Source organism: Gymnoscopelus microlampas (genome assembly GCF_963454915.1).
Source record: "Gymnoscopelus microlampas genome assembly, chromosome: 2".
NCBI classification, from domain to species: Eukaryota; Metazoa; Chordata; class Actinopteri; order Myctophiformes; family Myctophidae; genus Gymnoscopelus; species Gymnoscopelus microlampas.
In genome coordinates, this window is record NC_139939.1 from 40,123,961 (window position 1) to 40,146,320 (window position 22,360).

At 43.0% G+C, this 22,360-nt stretch overlaps 1 protein-coding gene across 1 annotated transcript in view; it reads left to right on the plus strand.

The window, feature by feature from the left end:
- Positions 1-22,360, plus strand: part of frem3 (Fras1 related extracellular matrix 3) — a 38,899-nt gene that overhangs the window by 5,261 nt on the left and 11,278 nt on the right. The window contains exons 2-7 of the mRNA XM_084072911.1: positions 350-439; positions 15,356-15,502; positions 16,569-16,799; positions 17,200-17,325; positions 17,744-17,995; positions 21,885-22,034. Coding sequence (XP_083929037.1) covers positions 350-439; positions 15,356-15,502; positions 16,569-16,799; positions 17,200-17,325; positions 17,744-17,995; positions 21,885-22,034 — 996 coding nt within the window. The remainder of the gene's footprint in view (positions 1-349; positions 440-15,355; positions 15,503-16,568; positions 16,800-17,199; positions 17,326-17,743; positions 17,996-21,884; positions 22,035-22,360) is intronic.

Consider the following 22,360-nt stretch of genomic DNA (forward strand, 5'->3'; position numbering starts at 1 on the left):
ACAATTGTTGGTGCATACTTAATACAGTAGTAGTTATAGGTAATTAAGTCATAAAGATACAAGTATAAAGTAAATCTATAATAGTGTATTTTGGCTTTTACATAGATTTGTATGCACAATGTACACTAATGGAGGAAATAATTTTCAGATTATGTAAAATTCGGATAAAATGTCATGGCTGCTTAACCTTTTAAAAATACATTTGCCGTAATTCTTTTTGTAATCAATTGTAGCCCGAGGGTTGTAACTGAACCCTATAGTTAAAAAGTGGGCTAATCTTCTCACTTACTAAAACTTTCTGAGCTACCTCACCTCACACTCTGTCTCTCAATCTTTCTCACTCTGTCAGCTGACATTGACGATATGAAGATCTGTTACATCCTGCTTGATGGGAGCAACGCCACCAGTGACATCTTCTACTTTACAGTTGAAGACAACGGTAGGAAACTCTCAATATTTCAACCTTGTGTTTATTGACAGTGCTAGACATGAACATTACTTAGGTATCATCTGGCTTGCAGGGATTCCTTTGATTTTATTCATCTTTTAGGGGCATCTTCCTGCCCTCTGTCAATCTCCTGGGTGTTTGCATCACAAAGACTTAAGGCAGTTGGCCATGACTGACGGCACATACAGAGTCCCCCTGTCTTGTTATGTTCCACTGGAAAGGATGGCAGGTTTAAAGAACAGAGGTCAAAGGGGCCTCAGGCCAAACGGTGACTGGGTGTAAAAGTAAAAGATGTGGAACAACCAGGCAATGACTAAAGCTCTGACCTTTATTGTCAGAGTGAATAATAGGATTTTTTGTTTTTAGGGTCCTTTTCAGTGTTGTCAATTGGTTCCTGCCTTTCATAGGTTTGAAGTGACGCTATGACACTATTATGTGTTACTGTTGACGTATAATTTATTTCCTTTTCTTGGAATAATTTCCACACAATCAATGACCATTTGGCATACTGAACGCATTTTAGTTTTGCAATTTCATACGGTAGACATGCCGACGTAAACGTAAACTTGTCTACGGTGATGAAACCCACTAGCAGCGTCTTCCCCTCCGTTCCAAGAGTTCCTATTTACCTTGCGTGAAGGTCTTGATGTATTTGTAGAAGTGGAATTGACTCCAGCACTTCTATTTATTTATGTTTATGTTTCATATGCGTCATCAGCGTCCGGTCATCCTCCACATTTTCGCCAACATCATTCCTCTCCTTCTCAAGGGATCCTCAGCTCACAGGGCTTTGGATTTCAGTAGCTGTGTGTATTTATATGTCATGGAAATGTACTTTTGGTCTGAGGTCACATGATCCTCGCTTCTTGAATATCATAAATACCCACAGGTCTTACATGTCTTACATGACAATCTTGTAGTCATTTATGGTACCCGTGTGTGTGTGTGTGTGTGTGTGTGTGTGTGTGTGTGTGTGTGTGTGTGTGTGTGTGTGTGTGTGTGTGTGTGTGTGTGTGTGTGTGTGTGTGTGTGTGTGTGTGTGTGTGTGTGTGTGTGTGTGTGTGTGTGTGTGTGTGTGTGTGTGTGTGCGTGAGGGGGGGTGGGGGTGATTCGGGCGTGTGTGTGTGTGTGCGCGCGTGTGCACGTGCGTGCGTGCGTGTCTCACTTGAATCACATTTGTAGGATACAGAGATGAGAGGGATTTGCACCATTTGAATGTTAAGGCTGTGGCTTGTTTTGCAGGTTCTCTGCCCTATGTTAAATAGATTTGAACTACATACTGTATATAGCTGATGCAAAGCAATAAAAAAAAGCAACAGGTGGGGCACACTTTGCTATTTTAACCTCAGCTGTAAAACGTAAATAAACCTCCATGGTTTAGAAATGCAATCCATGTAGAAGGGAAAGTTTGGTCTATAATTATGCTGGAAGGAGGACCAGGCTAGTTGCAATAAAATCATCATCATCACACTCATTGAGAGGGGAAGCTTAGGTTTGTAGCTTTTTGGCCAATTCCTGTATTTTGTCAAAGCCCTACCTGTTAATGATTATATTAGCCTGAGGACCTAATAAGTAGGGATGATTTGTATCAGAGGAAGCTTTCCTGGTTGTTTCTGTCTGATTCTCATTCTCATTCTCTCTCTCTCTCTCTCTCTCTCTCTCTCTCTCTCTCTCTCTCTCTCTCTCTCTCTCCCCACTCACAATATAATATACTATTGTCATATGTAATTAGTCAGCTATAGATCAGAAACAAAGTGCACTCAGGTAACTATCTAAATTATGCACCATTTATATCAAAGAGTATGTTTTATTTTATCTTTAGGACAAATACTACTTTGGAATTTGCCTAAAGCATAGTCATTTCTTTATCTCCAATGCTGTCTCGGCTCACTGTGTGTTAAATGGTGTTTAAATGACAGGAAGGGAGCGCAAGGGTTTCAATTAGCTTCAATTTCCTGCCAGCTCAGCTTAACCAGGTGCTGGCCTGAAGGACTTAAACCACCTATCCAGCTGGAAATCTTTCTTTCTTATCAGACCCCGATTCACATGTAGACGGCACAGCTACAGTAAGGCTTCCAGTAGGGGTAAAACAATTGGGAAGATTCCAAGGGCCCTGAATGGTTTATAGATCAATTAAATTGTGGGTTCTAATTAGATGTTGTCATGGGGCATTCCATTCCAAACTGCTCCCATTTAAAGGTAGGGTAACACACACACACACACACACACACACACACACACACACACACACACACACACACACACACACACACACACGTAGACAAAGATCAGATCAGACCCCCTAGGGGTCCCGGACCCCCTGTTGAAGACCCCTGGTTTATAGATCAATTAAATTGGGGGTTCAAATTGGATGTTGTCATGGGGCATTCCATTCCAAACTGCTCCCATTTAAAGGTAGGGTAACACACACACACACACACACACACACACACACACACACACACACACACACACACACACACACACACACACACACACACACACACACACACGTAGACAAAGATCAGATGAAAAGCAACGTGATCCTGGCAGTGAGTGAAGAGTAGTGTAATCATTGAAGTTAACGTCCTGGACAACATGTTGGGGCATGTTGCAAGCACCATGATGGTCAGCCAGTGTGTGGGCTGTTTGTTAAAGCAGGAAACCTTTGGTTTACTATAATTATTTGAAAGTGGTGTATTCATTTTATTTAGTGTCTGAAGAAAGTTTTCCCTTGAAATAATTGGAAAATGATTATGATCAGTTTGTCATTAGGAATTACTTATTGCATGCATGAATGTGATTGGTCTTACCTGTAAGCTTCCTAGTAAGATCTCTTATGTTTTATGTCTGCTGTTCTATCTACCATGACTGCTCAGCAGAGTTGCACTAGGTCACTGTCCTGGGCTAGGATCCTTACAGTAACAGAGATAATGAAAGACATGGAGAAATACACAATTTCAGTAGCCTACCATGACTCCATTATTTAATCAACAAAATACAATTAAGGCTTTTTCAAACCATCTCCTAAAAACTCCTGTTTACTCCTGTTTATCCTGATGCATTTTATTGCACACTCTCTTTCAAGATAGCATTGTTCATACTGTAAAATGGTGTAGTTTGACACATTTCACATCAAATTAATGATTAATAAAAAATTACCCTCATATACACAGCTGAGAATTTAGCTAATTGTAGCCTTATGTTTGCTGTGACCTGGTTTGAGACTGACCTGAAGAAAGGAAATCGTTCTCAGATTCATTGATATTGACAGCTGCCTCAGACGAGCCTTTAAAATCTACCTGTCACTACATGCAACACATGTTGGGCTCACTCTGAAAACGGGTCAAGACTGTTGATGTATGCGTGCACACGCACGCACGCACTGTGACGCACACACATCCTGTCGGTCTTCCCTTGCCTAGCAACACTTGCTATGCTTCAGATATTTTATACCACTTTGTGTAGCTTTGTGTATAACTTAGTGTTTTAGGGGTTCCCCCCTAAAACACTTCTGGGGTCATTTTAATGTCTGCTCAGTCTTTTGTGTGCACCCCAGGCAGTTTTTAAGTTGCTTGATTCAATATTTAGATATTTAATATTCATTTGATAAGACACGCCACCCTCCTAGAGTATTATATTAGCGCATTCACTTCATGTTAACCAGGTTAGACTCATTGAAAACACACACCCCTGGTTCTGGTATCTGATATTGTCCTAATGCATGAGGGGACAGTCACGTGTTTATATTATTTTACTTATTTATATATTTTTCATTTTAAATGTCCCCTAATCCATTAGAAGGACAATATCAGTCACCAGAACCAGGGACGTATGTTTTAAATAAGTCTAACATGGTTAACGTGGAGTTTGAAGTTGAATCTTGGCTTATTGGAGAGTTGCGTGTCTAATCAAATGAATATCAAATATCTAAATATTGAATCAAACAACTTAAAATCTGTCTGGGGTGCACACAAAAGTCTGAGTAAATGTGAAAATGAGCCTTTAAGTGTTTTAAAGTGAAATACCCCTTTAAATTTGAATACCGATGGGTTTGCTGACATCAATAGTGAAAGTTGCGTGCGTGCGTGCATCTGTGTGCATGTACACATGCATGTGGGAGAGTGTGTGTGTGTGTGTGGCGCCTTTGCAGTGACAGAAGTGTGTCCGTCGTAACGTATGCATGACGATGTCCCAGTGAGAGGTCAGAGGTCCCAGTGGACACTCAGTTTCAGGCAGGGGGTCTCAGAGTAGACTTAGTGGTCAGCAGTCGCATTCCAAGGCCCCCACAAGACAGTCAGGACCCAGGGGGAGGCTCTGTGGAGTGCCTGTTTAACTTTTCACCCCTCCACACAGAGGTGTCGTGGCAGGAATGTGGCTCAGGTGTGTAAATCAGTCAGTGAGATCAGACACCCCAAAATAGACATGTCAATCATATACTATACTGTAGACAGAGAGAGACTGACTGACAGATTCAACCTGCTTACTCGATATCCTGGACAAGTGGACATGCATGACGTTTGAGAAGTTCAAGATTCAATCTCAAGTGGCCAGTTGTGATCTTTGTTTTTATGAAAGACCCAGCATCTCGAACTAACAGCATTTCAGAAACATATTATTTTCCAAAAATTGCATTGTTTAAGTGTAAGATGAATTAACCGATGCTCAGATAAAGTGTCCCACAATTTAAGTGTAAGATGAGGAAAAGTGATTAACTAATGCTCTGATAACCCAGGAGGAACCACACCTGCGTGAAGTGTCCCGCAGTTTACGTGTAAGATGGAGAACAGTGATTAACTGATTCTCTGATAACCCAGGAAGAACCATAACTGTGAAAACTGTCCCACGGTTTAAGTGAAGAACAGTGATTAATGGGCTGAACTGAGGAACTCTACTACCTCATCTCCAGATCACTAACATGCCGGCAGATACTCTTGTCTATGATGAGGGATGGGTTGCTCACACTCCTGTTACAGGTCAGTAGGATAGTTGTGAGCAGTCATCCTGTCCTGTAGGTGTGTGGCTGTGTTTGTTTAAAAAATAGTAATTTGATCATTTCCTGCAAAGTTATAGTAGAGATCTGAAATGTCCACTTTCCATTACAAATGTTACATTTGCAGGCATTTACCATAGCTCTTATAGTAACTCTTGTAACATTCTTAGAACAACATTAAACAAGTGAATAGTTATAGGAGATTGATGCATTGCTGAAGGACCAATTGACAGGATATAGGGCCACTCACTCTGACAAATCAAATGTTGTCTTTCTTGTTAGAAGAGAAAACAAAACTCTCTTGTCTTGTAATGCCAGTGACCTCAACCACTGGTCATTCCCACTGTCTGCTGGGAATTTCTATGGGAAAAGTAATAAACAAGCAGTGACCAGGTTACAAACTCCCTACAGCCATTCACAATGTGTGGGAAAACAAGGCAGTAAATACTTGTTTTTACAAGTGGGTGCATGGCTCACATAGTGTATACCCTCTCCTTGTCCATCAGGCATGAACTCCAGGAAGCCACAGGCTATGAGAAGAAGGCCTCAGTAGTGTCAGACTTGTCCAGACAGTTATGGGCTTTCTTTCCTCTTTGTATCAGTTTATCTTTTTAAATGCCCCAAGATGGACAGTGGGAGAGATATGGGAAACTGTCAGATCTTCAATACATGCTTACTGGTCCTTATGAATCCAGTGCCTATCCATGGATATGTGGAAAAACTGAAAAAGAAGGAATTAAACTGTGGCGATCAAGTGATCAAAAAAAGCGAAAGAGAGAACAGTGCTTTCATATTATGTTCTATATCTCAAATAGTTAGCATATTTCACGAAATGCTCCTTTGTCTTTGGCAAGCTTAGATGGAAAAAGGTGTAAGGTTTCACTAGAAATGGCAATTAAACTGTACTGATGCACTGATTGACACAAGACAGACAAAGAACACTACCTCTATGTACTCAAGAGTCAAGCTGAATCAGCCTCTGTAGTGTTCTTTCTTTTCTTTTTTTTAATAGAGATAATATTCTTTTCCAGCTCTGGAGGGAGATCATAGGCCCATGGGTGTTATGTGATCATTCGGGAGTAGGAATGCACTTCATTGGAGCCTCCAGACTCCAGGGGCCACAGACAGAACAGGCCCTAGTAATGAAGTGGGGCGACATAGCAGACAGGTGTGCATGCGTGTGTGTGTGTGTGTGTGTGTGTGTGTGTGTGTGTGTGTGTGTGTGTGTGTGTGTGTGTGTGTGTGTGTGTGTGTGTGTGTGTGTGTGTGTGTGTGTGTGTGTGTGTGTGTGTGTGTGTGTGTGTGTGTGTGTGTGTGTGCATGTGCGTGTGCGTGTGTGTGTGTGCTTGAGGGAGGGAGGGCACCAGTAGGATCTCCTTTCAAAGACCCCCTCGCCACCACCCGTTTCCCCTTTGCTTTCCTGGCTCCCCCAGAAATCCAAACTGATCTCTGATAGACTGATAACCCATAGATTCCGTCTGCAGTGGTGCCTCTTCAACAGAATGGCCGGAATGGGCCTGGGGGGTGGCGGGATGTATGCATGTGCGTGTGTGCATAGGTGAGCAGCTGTGTTTATGCGCACCTGAGTATCACTGCATCTGTACACACATAGAAAACTTTCCGAATCAGTGAATCACCTGACATGGTCAAGTGTCTGTCTTTACAGTAGTACAGTAAGCCTGTATGCTTACTGAGTGGCTCATATAGGTCACAGTCATGTACACCCCTGTTTCCTAACTGTGTCTATGCACTTGAGCTGTCTGCTGTGTCAACAGCCAGCAAACGATTTATGGCCTTGTGGTGCCACTGTTTTGGGGGGAGCACTCTGACTGTAGAAGAAGCTGGGGAATCTCACGCCCCCCCTGCCCTCCCCCCTTCCCTCCAAGATCCCAACAGTTCTCTTTCGCATGCACCCTTTTCTCACTTTGGAGGACCAAGACTTCCTTAATATGATCTTGTATCGTTCTGGTCTATTCTGTTGTCTTTTGCCCTTATTTCTTCTCAGCCAAATTCAACATCAAACGTACAGTATGTGGCTTGCAGAAATCTACAATGCCAAAGTTTAACTTATTTTTGTCATTATTTTTGCTTCACGTTCCGATCACCTCATTCTGTATCTCCATCTTTGTCTTTTTGTCCTCCACTCCCTTTCATTTGGTCTTGAACTATGGGTGGCTGGGGGTGGGGGGGGGGGTGCTGGTGGTGTTGAGTTATGATGCCTGGCTCCAGCAGTTATTCTTATCTGCTCTCATATGGCAAAGCTGTTTCTGCCCGCCAGTAAGTTTACAGAGGTGACATGATGTCACTGTACCACACTATGGCTTCCAGAGGGAGAATGCACTATGGACGGCCCTGTCTCACCTTCATACACTGCACCCCACCCGACACACGCACCCCACTGCTCTACTGTTTATTGTTTAGTGTGTATTCGGATCCACTTTAGCTACTACTCTTGTAGCAGTTACTCTTTCTTGGGTCTACACGAGGCATCACATTACATTACATGACAATATTGTACACAAAGGTGAAATAAATAAAGTATGTTTATTTTGGATTACATAAAAAGTCAAACAAGATCAGCCAACAGGTTTACAGTACACTAGCTCTTACAAGGTTACGGTGCAGTATATCAAAACAAGTCATAAGACAATCCCAAACATTCTGTGATACCACTCTAGTCTACTGTATACAGCTTTGGTAGCTGGTAGATTTCTTCAGTGTGATGCCAAGTGTGTGTCTGTGTCAGTACTTAGGGTAAACTACACGGGTCAAAAGGGATACAGGGGTCGACACTGTGTCTCCTTGTGATTTGCAGCGCATTGCGGGCGGTCGTGTCACTGTCCCGAAGTTGGCAATCCAGCTACTGTGATGTGCAGATTTACAACACTGCTGCAACATGCTGTTGATGATACCGATGATGTCCGGTAGCCTTGATTCCAGTTATTAATATCTCCACCTCCGGCTTTCCTCAGATGAAGTCTTTGGAATTCATAGAGGAAATTAAGGTCAACTGTTGAGTAGAGTTCAGTATTTCAAAATATCATTTTCTATATCAACAAAAGTAAAAATACAGAAAAGGGAAATGTGAGAATACTCCATGTATCTTAATCATCAATGGATGGACCATATGTGAATGCAGAGATATTTGGATGCCAGGCATAGCTGCATGGAACACAGCCAGTATTTATACCAGTAGAATGATTAATGGAAGGGAAATCTAATAATGTTTCTGGTCCTCCCATCTTGTCAGTCACTGAGTGAGGATATTCTTGGATGGTTGCTCTTCCCTTGCATCATGCTGTTTAGACGTCAAAGTCTTCCTAATGATACCCTCTCTGGCCCGCTCTCCCACTGTCTCTATCTATGGTGTGTGGCACAGCTATGTAAATAGGAGCTGGTGAGGAATGTGCAATCAAAGGAGTCTGGCATTAAGGGTTGTTGTGCTCCTGAAGTACATACATATGTTTTTAGGTTTGATTGCTGACTCTACTTTGTGTAGACTTGTTTGGTCATTTTGGCCACATATGTACAATATGTACTATATTCGATTCCCTTTGTGCATTGTTCTACATGCAGTATTTCTTGACCTTTTGTTATTTTCATTGAAATACCAGTATTGCCAGATTTCTACTAATCTTGGTATTGGGATAGTCAATATTGGGTTTTGATACTGGATGATGATACTTTACTAAAGGTTATGGTTTAATTTATGGCAATGGTTAAGGGCTAACTAATCCACACAGAGATCTTAAAAGCTGGTGCTAATTTCATGCTGAAAAGCAGCCTTGGTTATGTGACCTTATAGTTACAAGGTCAGCAAATATTAGGTTCCTGGCCCTCCTACACTGCAGAACAAAACATGCAAGTGCTCACAGGAGGAGACCATTTTATGGGTTCTTAGCAAACCTGTGCATAAGGCACAATGTACACCTAGTTATCTTGCTAGCTTGTTTCCGGCATCTCTTGATTAAGTAGCAACTTAGAGCCTCCTGGAGTGTATCCCAACTCAGGCCTAAAAGCATGAAAATGTCAGCCAACGATTCTTGATATGCTGCTTCTCTGATATACTGTAGGCCTACTGCCGTAGCTATGCCAGCGATTAGCATCAATCACCCTATGGCTAATTTATTAAGGGACTGAAAACAGGGACATCTGGAAACGTGTTTGGCCTATAAAACATTTCATCCCGGAGAAATTATTAGTATTGTCAGTTTGAATGAAAGTCTAGGAAATGTGAGCTTGTGGCTGAGCCAGCCACACCGTGTTCCGGGGCTGATACGCAGTCTAACTGTTTGTCATAAAGATTGCAATAAATGAGTTCATAAATCATCTACGACCTCAGGGAGAGTCGTGAACAAGCATTTCGACTTCTATTTCTGTTACTTTCATAAAAGTGTCACAGTTGTGGTTCCGGAGGAGCACAGCCATTGCTTAACCTCTCATTCTGTCCCCATGTTATTGCGCTCATAAATACCAAGCTTATCTTCTGAAAGACGGTTCAATGAGTTGAAAGTTGCATGTACTGTATCAATCAAATCTGCCAATCACTCAAATTGACACATTTCCAGTTACTGACGTTCAAATGTCTCTGTTTTTGGTTTGATTTTGCAAGTTTCATGCCAGCTCAGAAAACAATATCAGGCAGCTTGCCTTGTACAATAGCAAGCAGCAAGAATGAGAATTTCTTCTCTTCTGTATTGTGAACAATAATGTGGTGGAGACATACAGCTATATCCACAATGTTAACTTAAGTGTTTTACTGTGCAGGCAGAGAGGCAGTAATCCATGGCTGTAGGAGATCTGGCCCACCCAGTCTGTGGCCTGCTGTCCTTTTCAGTTGTTCATTCCCACTGTGAGCACAATGCCGACACATGGAATAAGCGTGCGTGTGTGTGTGTGTGTGTGTGTGTGTGTGTGTGTGTGTGTGTGTGTGTGTGTGTGTGTGTGTGTGTGTGTGTGTGTGTGTGTGTGTGTGTGTGCGTGTGCGTGCGCGTGAGTATGTCTGTGCGTGTGTAGGGTGGGGGGTTACAGCTGTCAATCTACCCATAATCTGCAATTCTGGCACAAAGAAATTGAAATGTTTCCTATGGGAGAATGTGTGGGAGGGGAAGGGGGAATAGAGGGAGAGAGAAACAAAAGCAGGCAGCAAGGGGGCTGATCCACTACAAAGCGACTGTTATGAGGTAAACAGGAATATATAGAAAAGGATGACACAAAGGGACAAGGGACACAGTTCTGATACTTCTAGTTTGACGATGCCTTCTGTTGTCCCTGTGAAAAGGACACAGTTACACAGTGTAATAAAGCCAATGAGAAGGCAGAGAGACCATGACTGAATGGCAGATGTCACTCAGAGAGCTTTGGGACAGTGGCTTGACTAAATGATTGACCTTAAATGAATGTTGATGTCGTCAGACAAATAAGACTGACTACCCTGATGTCATTTCAAGCATGTCACGTTACATCTGTGAGTCTGTGACTGCGTTTCAGATCTACATGTCGGGGGGAATAGGTCGACATTGAATAGCTGTTTTTGTTATAGGTCTTGGTAGTCCTATTCTGAACAATCAATTGTATTGGAGGAAGATAACATGATTAATGTGATCATTCATCTCATTCTGGGGGAAAAAATCTTGTAAAACTGGGTTTCATGTTGCACTGAAAAATACAGGTATTGTACAGTGCACATTTACCTGTATCAGATCATTTAAATTGATTATAATCCAATTTATTTACTGGGATTTTTCACTTAACTTGAATTTATTTGTCACTGTCATTAGTCATGGGAATATCGCCCAGTTACTTGTGGCAGAAATACATTCTGTGTTCATCCAGACCAAACGTCTGCCCCAGGTCTTGAAGCAGCACAGAAACCCAAGGCTGCCAGTATATCTATTCTGTATGCTGAAACAGAGAGGTCTCTTTGTCTGTGCTGTGTACACTTGATAATCCTAGATGATAACCACTCCGCTAAGCTTCTCTGTACTGTATATCAGCCGCAAAGCAGGCCTGCCGCCAAGGCACACTTTCCACATCACAAAAAAAGCCTGCAACAATTTGTCATTCATGGTCTGCCAGAGAGTTCTGAAGATGAGATGTATTTTATGTCAGAGTAGAACAAGTGCCTCTCTAAGGTTGATTAATGTTTAAGTTCCACTAGGCTCCGCTTGGTTCCTGTCCATTAGGTCAGGTTTGATACAATCGTGTCATTTAGCAGAATGCAGCATGCGTGTGTGAGGGGGTTTATACCACTGTAAAGGAACATGGACGAGAGACACTTATGTCACACAAGAGGAAGCAGTTCAAAGAGAGCTGTCTGACTTTTACATTGATCATGTGTGTTGTACCTACAGTATGAACCTCTGAAGAATTTGGGGCAGGCAAAGACAGACATGATACATGTTTCCTTGTATTTTTAGCTTTGACTGTCAGAAATATGAGCATGGTGAAGGTTAGCCTGCCTGCTGGGCTACTGTGAAAGTTGAAGCTCTGTGTCTCCAACTCGGCGCAAAGGCTGTGTGTGTGTGTGTGTGTGTGTGTGTGTGTGTGTGTGTGTGTGTGTGTGTGTGTGTGTGTGTGTGTGTGTGTGTGTGTGTGTGTGTGTGTGTGTGTGTGTGTGTGTGTGTGTGTGTGTGTGTGTGTGTGTGTGTGTGTGTGTGTGCGTGTGTGTGCGCGCGATTGTGCACTCACGTGTGTGTGTGTATTTGTAGAGCATCACTGAATTGGAAACAGATTGATTGGTACTGTGGTGTTGGGTATATTCATATTAGAATGTTATGTTCAGGAAGCCATATTAGCTCTTTCACAGTGTCCATATGTACGGTAAACTAAGTAAATGTTACCTAGAGTAGTGTTCAGAAGAGCAATTTTTGTGCTTTTAAAAGTACAGTACTTTTCAATACAAGTACACTTACTTCAACTTGAGTAATACTAAGTCAACTAACTGTACTTCCACTTAATTATGCTATTCTTGTACTCGTTCTCTCTTAATTAAACCTGAGGTGGTACTGTAAGAACAAGAGAGAAGTACATCACAAATCACAATCTCCTGGTATGTGTGATTGACTCAGATTTCAAGTCGTAGTGAAATGAATATGGTATGTAACTCATCATAACATCTCTCAGGTAATTAATTCAACCAGTAGAGACATTTTCCAACACAGTCAATGTCCAGGAAAATCCACTCATTCCACATATAGTATTCAATCTGTTATGTCTCGGCATGACTATAGTCTTCATGTTGTCATGTGGGTTGGAGTGGTCCCATCACATCTTCCTAAAGGAATACGGTACCCACAGATCATACCTCCCCGCACCCAAACCCCCCAAAGTGTTTTCATTCTCCCCAGTCACATAGCAGAAAGACCACAGTGCCTTTCTCCGTCACTGAGGCAAATCCCAAATCCATGCCGGCTCATTGTGCAGGGAAGCACAAGCCCCTTGCTATTGTCCTCTTTAGAGTGAGGTGTTTGTTTTTCCTACTTCTCTTCTGACAGGCAAGGTGTCTGGTTCACCTGCGTGCCTCGACCTCAACCTATGCCCTAAGAATTTGTTTAATATTTTTTGAGGCATTTCCTGTTTCATTAGATAACACAGCAGCCAGAGTCAGAGAAGCCAACACAATTAGAACTGGGTTTGTGCCTTTGTGGTGCAGGAAACTGACAGATTCACCCGGATGGTTTGCCCCATGTTAGATTCTAATTTGTGGATTGGAAAGAAATGGCAATTCATCACCAAATGTCTGTTTTAGTGTTCAGACAAACTCGGTCAGACCCTCTTTATCCCACTGAACCTCTGAAGCAGTGTGTGGTCAACATGTCCTCTGTTGCTGTGACCAGCCATGCACGGCCAAGGAGAAACAGCCCCAAGTCTAATCGGCCTAAACCTAAAGAACCCACTGAGCCTTGGCCATTCGCACAAAAGGTCAGAGGTCACAAGCCCTGTGAGACCAAAGGATAGGGGGGTACTTGGCGGCGGTACAAAAAAAAGGCCTCACAAAAACTGTGATAATGCAACGAAAGTGTTGAAGAATCTCTGAAGCAGCGGTGTCAAGGGAGCTGACCGAGAGAGGTCTGACGGTGCTCGTTTGTGGGATTACCTGAATCATGAGATAGCACGGATTAAGAGCAGGATTGGGCATGGAGCCGCGGATCAGTGGCAGGTGACGCCGCACTTTAGCCGATTCATGTCGGGTGCTCCTCGGTTCAAATGTGTGTTTTATGAGCGCGGGCCCCTCTGTTGCAGACGATAATGAGGGTCCATACAAGTTAGCTGAGAAAATGACCTACATTACAAAAACTTAATCTGTTTAGTATCCCAAACTCACAGTACTACATACACCCGCGTGTGCATGCGCACGCACACACACACACACACACACACACACACACACACACACACACACACACACACACACACACACACACACACACACACACACACACACACGCACACCAACTAATTACGTATCACACTTTGCTGTCACACCTGGTGATGACAAATGGTAGCTAATGGAGCTTCAAAGTCTTACCCTACAGTATAATTAAAAATACCTTGCAGAGATTCCTATTGAGAGAGAGAGAGAGAGAGAGAGAGAGAGAGAGAGAGAGAGAGAGAGAGAGAGAGAGAGAGAGAGAGAGAGAGAGAGAGAGAGAGAGAGAGAGAGAGAGAGAGAGAGAGAGAGAGAGAGAGAGAGAGAGAGAGAGAGAGAGAGAGAGAGAGAGAGAGAGAGAGAGAGAGAGAGAGAGAGAGAGGGGGGGGGAGGGGGGCATGAGGTGACCGGAGATAGAGAGTGGTTCAGAAGGCAAGGTCATAAAAAAAGCATATGTGAAATAAATTAAAGGATTTCTTTTGCACTGTAGGTCCTTGTCTGGCCCACATAGGTGGGACAGAATAATTGATGTGGGGATGAAGGGTTGACAGAGAGAGAGTGTGCCTGAGTGGGAAAGGAAGTGAGATACAAGGCGACACTCGAAGCCTAGTGAAGTGGGATTTAGTGAAGCTGTGGTATTAAGTTATCATGTTACCCTTCCAAATTTAAAATGGCTCCTAACGGATGCCTTTCAAGCTGGAGTGCTGAAAACGGATTTCAATTGAGACGCCTCAGTGGTTCTTTACAACAACAAATGGAAGTGGATGGAAGTGATGGTGCATTGACCTGAATACATTAGCATATTTTACTATTACTTTATTACTATTATTACTATACTTCTCTCAATAGTACTAGATCTTTATGGTACACTTCACAATACCATACTCCAGGGGTCTTCAACAGGGGGTCCGGGACCCCTAGGGGGTCCTCAGAGTTACTACAGGGGGTCCGCCAAATCTTTTTTGTGATTTTTTTTACCTTTACCACTTCACCCCTAGCATCCCTTTTCTGAGGAGAACTTTAACCAAAAATAGCAGATCTACAAGCTCACAACGCCTTGCGCTGCGAGGCGTTGTGAGCTTGTAGATCGGCTATTTTTGGCAAAGAGGTATATTGGTGTAGAGGAAAAAAGAGCAGACCAAGTAAAAACAAAAAAAGTTTAATTTGAAACGCAATTGTATACAATATAGAGGGGGTCCCTGCTTCATCTCTCTCTCAGCTAGGGGGTCCTTGGCCTGAAAAGGTTGAAGACCCCTGCCATACTCACTATAACAACTCTATATTTTAGTATACTGAGACCTACAGATGCAGTAGATTATTATTATTACTACTACTACTACTACTACTACTACTACTACTACTACTATATTTACTACACTATTCACAATATAATATACTTATTGTTGTATTACTATTCACTATATAGTAATATACCATTACTTACATTACTTTGTCTTACTATATTACTTACTATATTACAGGTGCATTATTACCAGTCTGCTATGATTTTACTATAGCTTGCTATGTTTGTACATTTGTTAAGGTGGAAACAAACTAAAGCCTCAGCCGTTCCGTCTCAACTGGTCCTGGATCTCCCTGGAGAAGGAGTATTACCTGGTGGATGAAGATGCTAAGTTCCTGGAGGTGACACTCAAACGCCGGGGTTACCTGGGAGAAACCTCTTTCGTCAGTAAGTGAATTTCATGTGACATCTGTCAACTTTGAAACTGACTACACAGTCAAATCCATAGTGATAATTTAATTCTTAAGGATTTTGGTTCCATTTCTACATCCTTTGAGTTAAGTTAACATGGATTTACTGTGTATAATAGTGAAAAAAGTATAAACACATGTATTTGAATGGATACAGTATTTTTTTATTTTAAAGCTATTAGCGTATTCAGTTGTTACTGTACTGTATATACTTGCCCGTAATAAGCCTTTGGTTTTGTTGCCCTGTAGAGTTGGAGGTGTAGATACAGTAGTAGTAGTCATTCATCACTGTTAACTCAGAATGCCCTCATTTGAAAGATAGCAGGCCTAGACAACAAGCCCTATTAAACTGTCACTTTGGTGGAAGACTGATTGCCCTCTTCTTAATTGTCCCCTCAGACTTTATTGATGTGGTATTACTGTGCCATTTGTAAAGGCTGCTGTACCATAAAACACCAAGCTAGACTGTCCCTTTGGTAATCTACATTGATTCCCTCTAAAGCTGGCCCCAGTTTACCCCATAGTTAAACTTAATCATTCTAACAACCAGTCACACCCAAAAGGATGCACCAATACTGCTGTCCAGTTTGAGTGATGTTTCACTTCCTGTGTCCTCTGGGAAAGCAACATAAACATGTTTGCTTTGCTACGGCTAACATTTTGCTGTCTTAGTTAATAAAATATGTTTCTTTCCAACAGACATAAATTAGACTTGTTTTGTGACAGATAGGTGGTAACATTTCAATCTCACCTTTTGTTGTCCAACCATCATAGTTATAGCCATTTCCAAGTTAATCACACTCTGAACATTCCATCACGTTTGTCTATTCCACTGGTTCCCAAACAGTGGATCGGGACCCATTTGTTGGGTCGCGGATCCATTTTCGCAAGTCGCGAGTGAATATCCCTGTATCTTTTTGTTTAGGAACCACTGTTCACATGTATAGCTACCACAACTACAAACACTTGAAACATTCCTGTTTCATATCAAAGTTCTAAAAGCTTGCATGTGTCCTGCCATCTCTTCTTCCCTTACCCATCAGGCATTGCCACTAAGGATGGCACCGCAGAGAAGGACAAGGACTTCCGTGGTAAAGCCCAGAAGCAGGTCCAGTTCAACCCAGGCCAGACCACGGCCACGTGGAGGGTGAAGATCTTCACTGACCAGGAGTTTGAGACCTCTGAGACCTTTGAAATCCAGCTGTCTGACCCAGTCATGTCTGTGCTGGAGTACCCCGACACCGCCACAGTGGAGATTGTGGACCCCGGCGATGGTAGGAATCATATCAGTTGATGTGCATTCAATCAATCAATCAGTCACTCAAACTGTATTAAGGACACATGGTCCATAGCAACATAAAAAATAACATACAAATACAAAGACAAACAGAGGCGAACAGAGTCCACACAAAATCATAAATTCATATACAGGCTTACACGCCAATGGTTCCATAGTTTAGAGATAAACCTGACCGAACTCAATACAGGGTTTGTCAGAATTAAACAAATCCCGTGCCCTGTGTTAAAGGCGAAAGATCCACAGCTCTAACATCCTGACCTCTCTTAGGAGAAGAGGTAAATTGATAAATGACAGCATCGACATTGATAGATTGGTGATATGAAATGGCTTCACTTTTGTGCTGCTCAGCTTGTTGTTTTTTCTCCCCCAAACAGAGTCGACCGTGTTCATCCCTGAAGGGGAGTACAGGATTGAAGAGGACATCGGAGAGCTCATTGTGCCCGTTCGTCGCTCTGGAGACGCCAGCCAGGAGCTCATGGTGGTCTGCTTCACTCAGCAAGGTGAGAGGAGTTGTTAGTTCATATAAATGAATCGTATACGCTGAAACACAACATTCCTGGTCATAAATGATATGGTTATGGTGTGTGTATGCATGATGAAAGAAACAATCTTTCATGCCCTAGATGTGTCTCAACGCTGCCCCTACTGGTAGAAATCTCTGGCCAAGTGTGCATTGTCTGGGGCTGATGTTTCCTCTTAATTTTTACAAATGGGGGTCCGTGGCAATAAATTCATTTGGGGGTCCTTGACGTGAAAATGTTTGCGAATCACTGGCATACGTACACACACACACACAGTAATCCTAACGCTGTCATTTGATCACTGAAAATGTATCAGTTATGTCTTGACATGGCACCTGTCACCCAACTAAAATACCCAACAACATTGGTAACCTTATCATCCCATATTTACCCTCAGCCACGGCCACTGGCACCATCCCGAGCTCCGTGCTCTCCTACTCCGACTACATCACGCGGGCCGAGGACCACACCAGCGTGCTGCGCTTCGACAAGGGAGAGCGTGAGAAGCCCTGCCGGATCATCATCATCGACGACTCGCTGTACGAGGAAGAGGAGAGCTTCAACGTCAGCCTCAGCATGCCCATGGGGGGCCAGGTGGGCGCTAGCTTCCCCAGCGCCAAGGTGACTATCCTGGCAGACAGTGACGATGGTGAGTATAGTGGTTGCGGTGTGTTTGTATTATTACGGCATGGCACCGAAGGAGCCTAGCCGTCTGGAACAGGGGTTGTCTGTATCTCTGTCTGTCTGTATCTCTGTCCCCACAAAGGTGCACCAATCATAGCTCAGCTCACACTGCTATGTTCATACAGCGATCCACAAGGCCTGAGTGTTTATTGATCACTCACAAATAGTAATGAAGTGTAGCTTGTCAGTGCAGGTTCACCGAATGAACACGAACCTGTAGAAAGCCAAGGCCACAGCCATCCATTTAAATGTAGCAATTAAGCAGTGAAATAATATGCAACCGTGTGTTTGTGCTTTGAAATCATATATTATAACCTGATCCTGTTGACCCAACCCAAGTTGAGAGTATCTACAGTAGGTTGGCATGGCACAGCACAGAGCCCTGTGCATGATCACAATCCACAGTTGATATAACATGAAGTCTAGGGAGAGTGGAACTACACATACTGTGGTTACATTCTTGTTTACAGTGGGAACAGGTGCGGGTGATCTTACACTACCACTTTGATCTGTGTCAGTGTCATTAATCTACAACAAGTACACTCATGGCGCCTGACCAAAGCCGTGCACTCAAAAAGCAAAAGCGACTCTTTCTCCCATGTGTGCAGCTTTTACTTGAGGTTCTTTGAGTGTTTACTCTCTGTTCCCTGTCTCCCATTCTTGAATGTCACACTCCTGTTTACTTAACATCTCTGGAGACAAAGAGCCCATGCTTCATCATCTTACTCATAGCAACTGCTGGTCTATGTTTTTATCTGTCTGTCTGCCTGTCTGCTTCTCTGTCTTTCTGCCTGCCTGCCTGTCTGTCAATCTGGATTTCTATTAGTCTGCTTGTCTTCCTGCCTACATCATATGCTGTACTGCATGTGCTTACCTGTCCTGTGTCTGTGTGTCTGCCTGTATTTACTCCTGTCTGTCTCTCGATGTGTCTATTTGTCTGCCTGTGTGCTTGTTAAAGTCTTAGACAACTAGAAACAAGTTAACGACAAACAGGTGCTGAGGTGGAGACTAGCTGTCTGACAGACGAAAGGACTTTAAACATGTTTTCGCTCCAGAGCCCCCCATCTTCATTGGCATTCAGTGAAGCACAGGGGAAACAGAGAGGGCATCTTTTTGTCTGCAGGGGCCAAAAGGCAGGTGGTGGTAAGCGAGGGCCCATTGTGGAGGGATTTCAAATGACGGGCATGTTTTCACTACAGCCCTCTGTTTGATGGTATTCAGCGCTGTGCTGAGCTTATTTGTGTTAAGAGATATCTCAGTCAGGCTACGGTTTGAAGGTTCAAATTCAAGAGGAATAGCCTTCCTTCTTTTTTCTTTTTTTTACATACGAAATAACAAAATAATTTGTCCCTAGCTTCTTTTGGTGTGCAGATCAAATATACATTTCTAAGGAAATATGGTAACACTTTATGGGTATTGTGAGGCATGAGCGTATTATAATGAGTCTGAAGCAATTTATACTTCAATGCATGACCCTGACGCTTGATAAAAAATAACATATTTTCAAAATATGTTTTTTTGTTTAATGCTCACTGAAAATAAGTGATTTTGAACTGAAAAAAGTGTTGTGACGTGCGACGAAATATAAATCAGCCCTGACTGCGGCTCCTTCCAGCCTGGTACCCTCCTACCCATCTCTCTCCTCCTCCTGTCTCTACTGTGTCTCTCCCACCATTCAATCAAGGCTCATTTCCCGGACTCACTTGTTCCAGTGACAGACGTGCTCGTAGAACAAGCATGCCTCCCAAGCAATTTGGAACTGGAGCACAATTGAACTTTATGTATAAATAATCAGCGTACATTCCCAGACATGTGGAGAGACAAGAGGAGCCTCCTCAATGTAAACCTCTATTGAGACTCTGCTTCTTGGTGGGTCCTCAAGGAGTGACACCCTCCACCATAAAGCTGGATGGATGTGTGTGTGTGTGTGTGTGTGTGTGTGTGTGTGTGTGTGTGTGTGTGTGTGTGTGTGTGTGTGTGCGTGTGCGTGTGCGTGCGAGAGTATATGGCTTCACATTTGTGCACTGATGAGTGTGTTAATGTTTTTGTGTGTGTGTGTGTGTGTGTGTGTGTGTGTGTGTGTGTGTGTGTGTGTGTGTGTGTGTGTGTGTGTGTGTGTGTGTGTGTGTGTGTGTGTGTGTGTGTGTGTGTGTGTGTGTGTGTGTGTGTGTGTGTGTGTGAGTGTGTAAAACCATCTGCCTGGCTGAGTAAACCTGTGGTTTGGACTCAGGCCAAGATCAGGCCTCCATTGTTATTTGTCTGGCTCTTCCTCCCAGTGATCTTTAACGTTGCCATGTTGGCACTTCTTACCCCCCAGCTCACCCCTTCGTCACTAAGTAGCAAATAGTTAGGTTGGTGGCCGAGATGCATTGAGAGCGTGCCAGATGTCCTCACTACAGCAGGACACTTTTCTGTTGTACCATCAGCCAAATTCTCAACAAAACCTATTGACAGTCCTGTTTCAAGGACAACTGATGCTGTGAATTATTTTCAGCCTCTGTTGCTAACCTTTTATTTTTTCAATGTTCTTGCATCTTTGCTATCAATTTGCTTTGATCTTAACTAAAGCCTAGTTCAGACCAAATATTTGCGACTAGATGTTTTAAGTCTTACAACAGTGTCGCACTCCTAAAATAACCGATCTACAAGCTCACAACGCATCACATCCATGATACGTTGTGAGCTTGTAGATTGGCTATTTGTGGAACACAACACCGTCGTACAAGGAGCATAAATTAAGCCTTAGAACATTGCAAAGAAAAAGAGCCTAGATCTGAATTACCCCTGCCCTTAGAGATGTTTGCTAGACTTGAGTACTTCGCAAGAACAAGAGGACTCTGCTTAGTAGCTACAGTACTCGAGATGTTTGCTAGAGGTATAAGCCTTTGCCTGTAGTAGAGACTTCTGCTAGAGGTAGTAGACGTTGCTACTACTACAGCGCTAAAGTGCAGTGTTAGCATCACTGAAGATAAGGATTCACAGTCGATAAATGGGTAATAGGCCTAAATCTGCACCCTCTATCAGTTCATCTGTGATGAACATGGGCTTTATGGGGGGGTGAGGAGAGATGAATGGGAACTGTGGGTTTCAGGGATATATGCATTCCTGCCTCTTCCCTCGCTGTCTGTGTTTTCCCAACCCATCCCCCCTTCACCCCACCTTCCTTATCACCTGCTACATCAGCAGACGTAGAGAACATCCCTGCCCTCTTTGCATGTGCGTAGACTGTGCACACACACACAAACACACACAGACACATCTTCCGTCTTCAGGTGTATCCTGAAGCCCTTGGCATTGAGTTCAGACAGAGCTGTCTGGCTTTAGTTGAGTAGGGGGAAGAGAGGTGGATGAGGGCAGGATAAAGAGGGATGACAGCTCTCTTCCTGTGTGGAGTTACAAATGACAGAGCTGACCCAGTCAGCCATGCCACTGTCTGTTTGTCCCTCAACCCATGTTTAAAACTGAAACATTATTAGTATCATAACAGGCAGTGTATTGTCCAGACTCAGACAATACACTGACAGATTTGCACTTAATCAAGGCGTGCAACTTTAAGCTGTAATTATTAGACTCAGCAACACTATGATTGATGTAATTACAATTGACAACTCATGTTATCAACTTATGTTCTCAAATATTTTTTGACCACCACAACATCACTCGGGCATCGGTCACTCCCAGAGGTTATCCCACAGAGGGCTATGACAAATTGTTCTGTGTTCTTTTCTTCTCGATTCTCTCTTTCCCAATTCTGACTCGTCCTGTAACAATTTCACCTGCTTTTTACACCTGTAATTGTGTGACGTGATAATAAAGTAGATTCTGATTCTGTCACCTCTCCATCTGCCCCACAGAGCCTTCATTGTACTTTGGGGAGCCTGAGTACACAGTGGATGAGAGTTCAGGTTATGTGGAAGTGAGAGTGTGGAGAACAGGGACAGACCTGTCCAAGACTGCTACCGTCACTGTCCGTTCCAGGAAGAATGAGCCCGTCTCTGCTGAAGGTAAGATCTGGTGCACTTGGTGAATGTAATGAATACTTATCTTAACCCATTAAGACTTGAGGCCGATTCAAAAAATGTCTTCTAAATCCTAACAGTTTTCAGTGGTGCTCAAACTTTTTCATGTCAAGGACCCCCAAAATGATATGTATTTGGCCCTGGACCCGCATCTTAAAATATTTTGTACCAGGGATCCCCAGAAGCAAAGATTTCAGCTAAAAAAAATCTGCTTTGAAAAATATATTCAAAGATTTGCACATTTCTTTTCACCAAGTGACGTGCTATGAGCTTGTATATAGTATTCACTATTTTTTGATAAATGCTTTCCC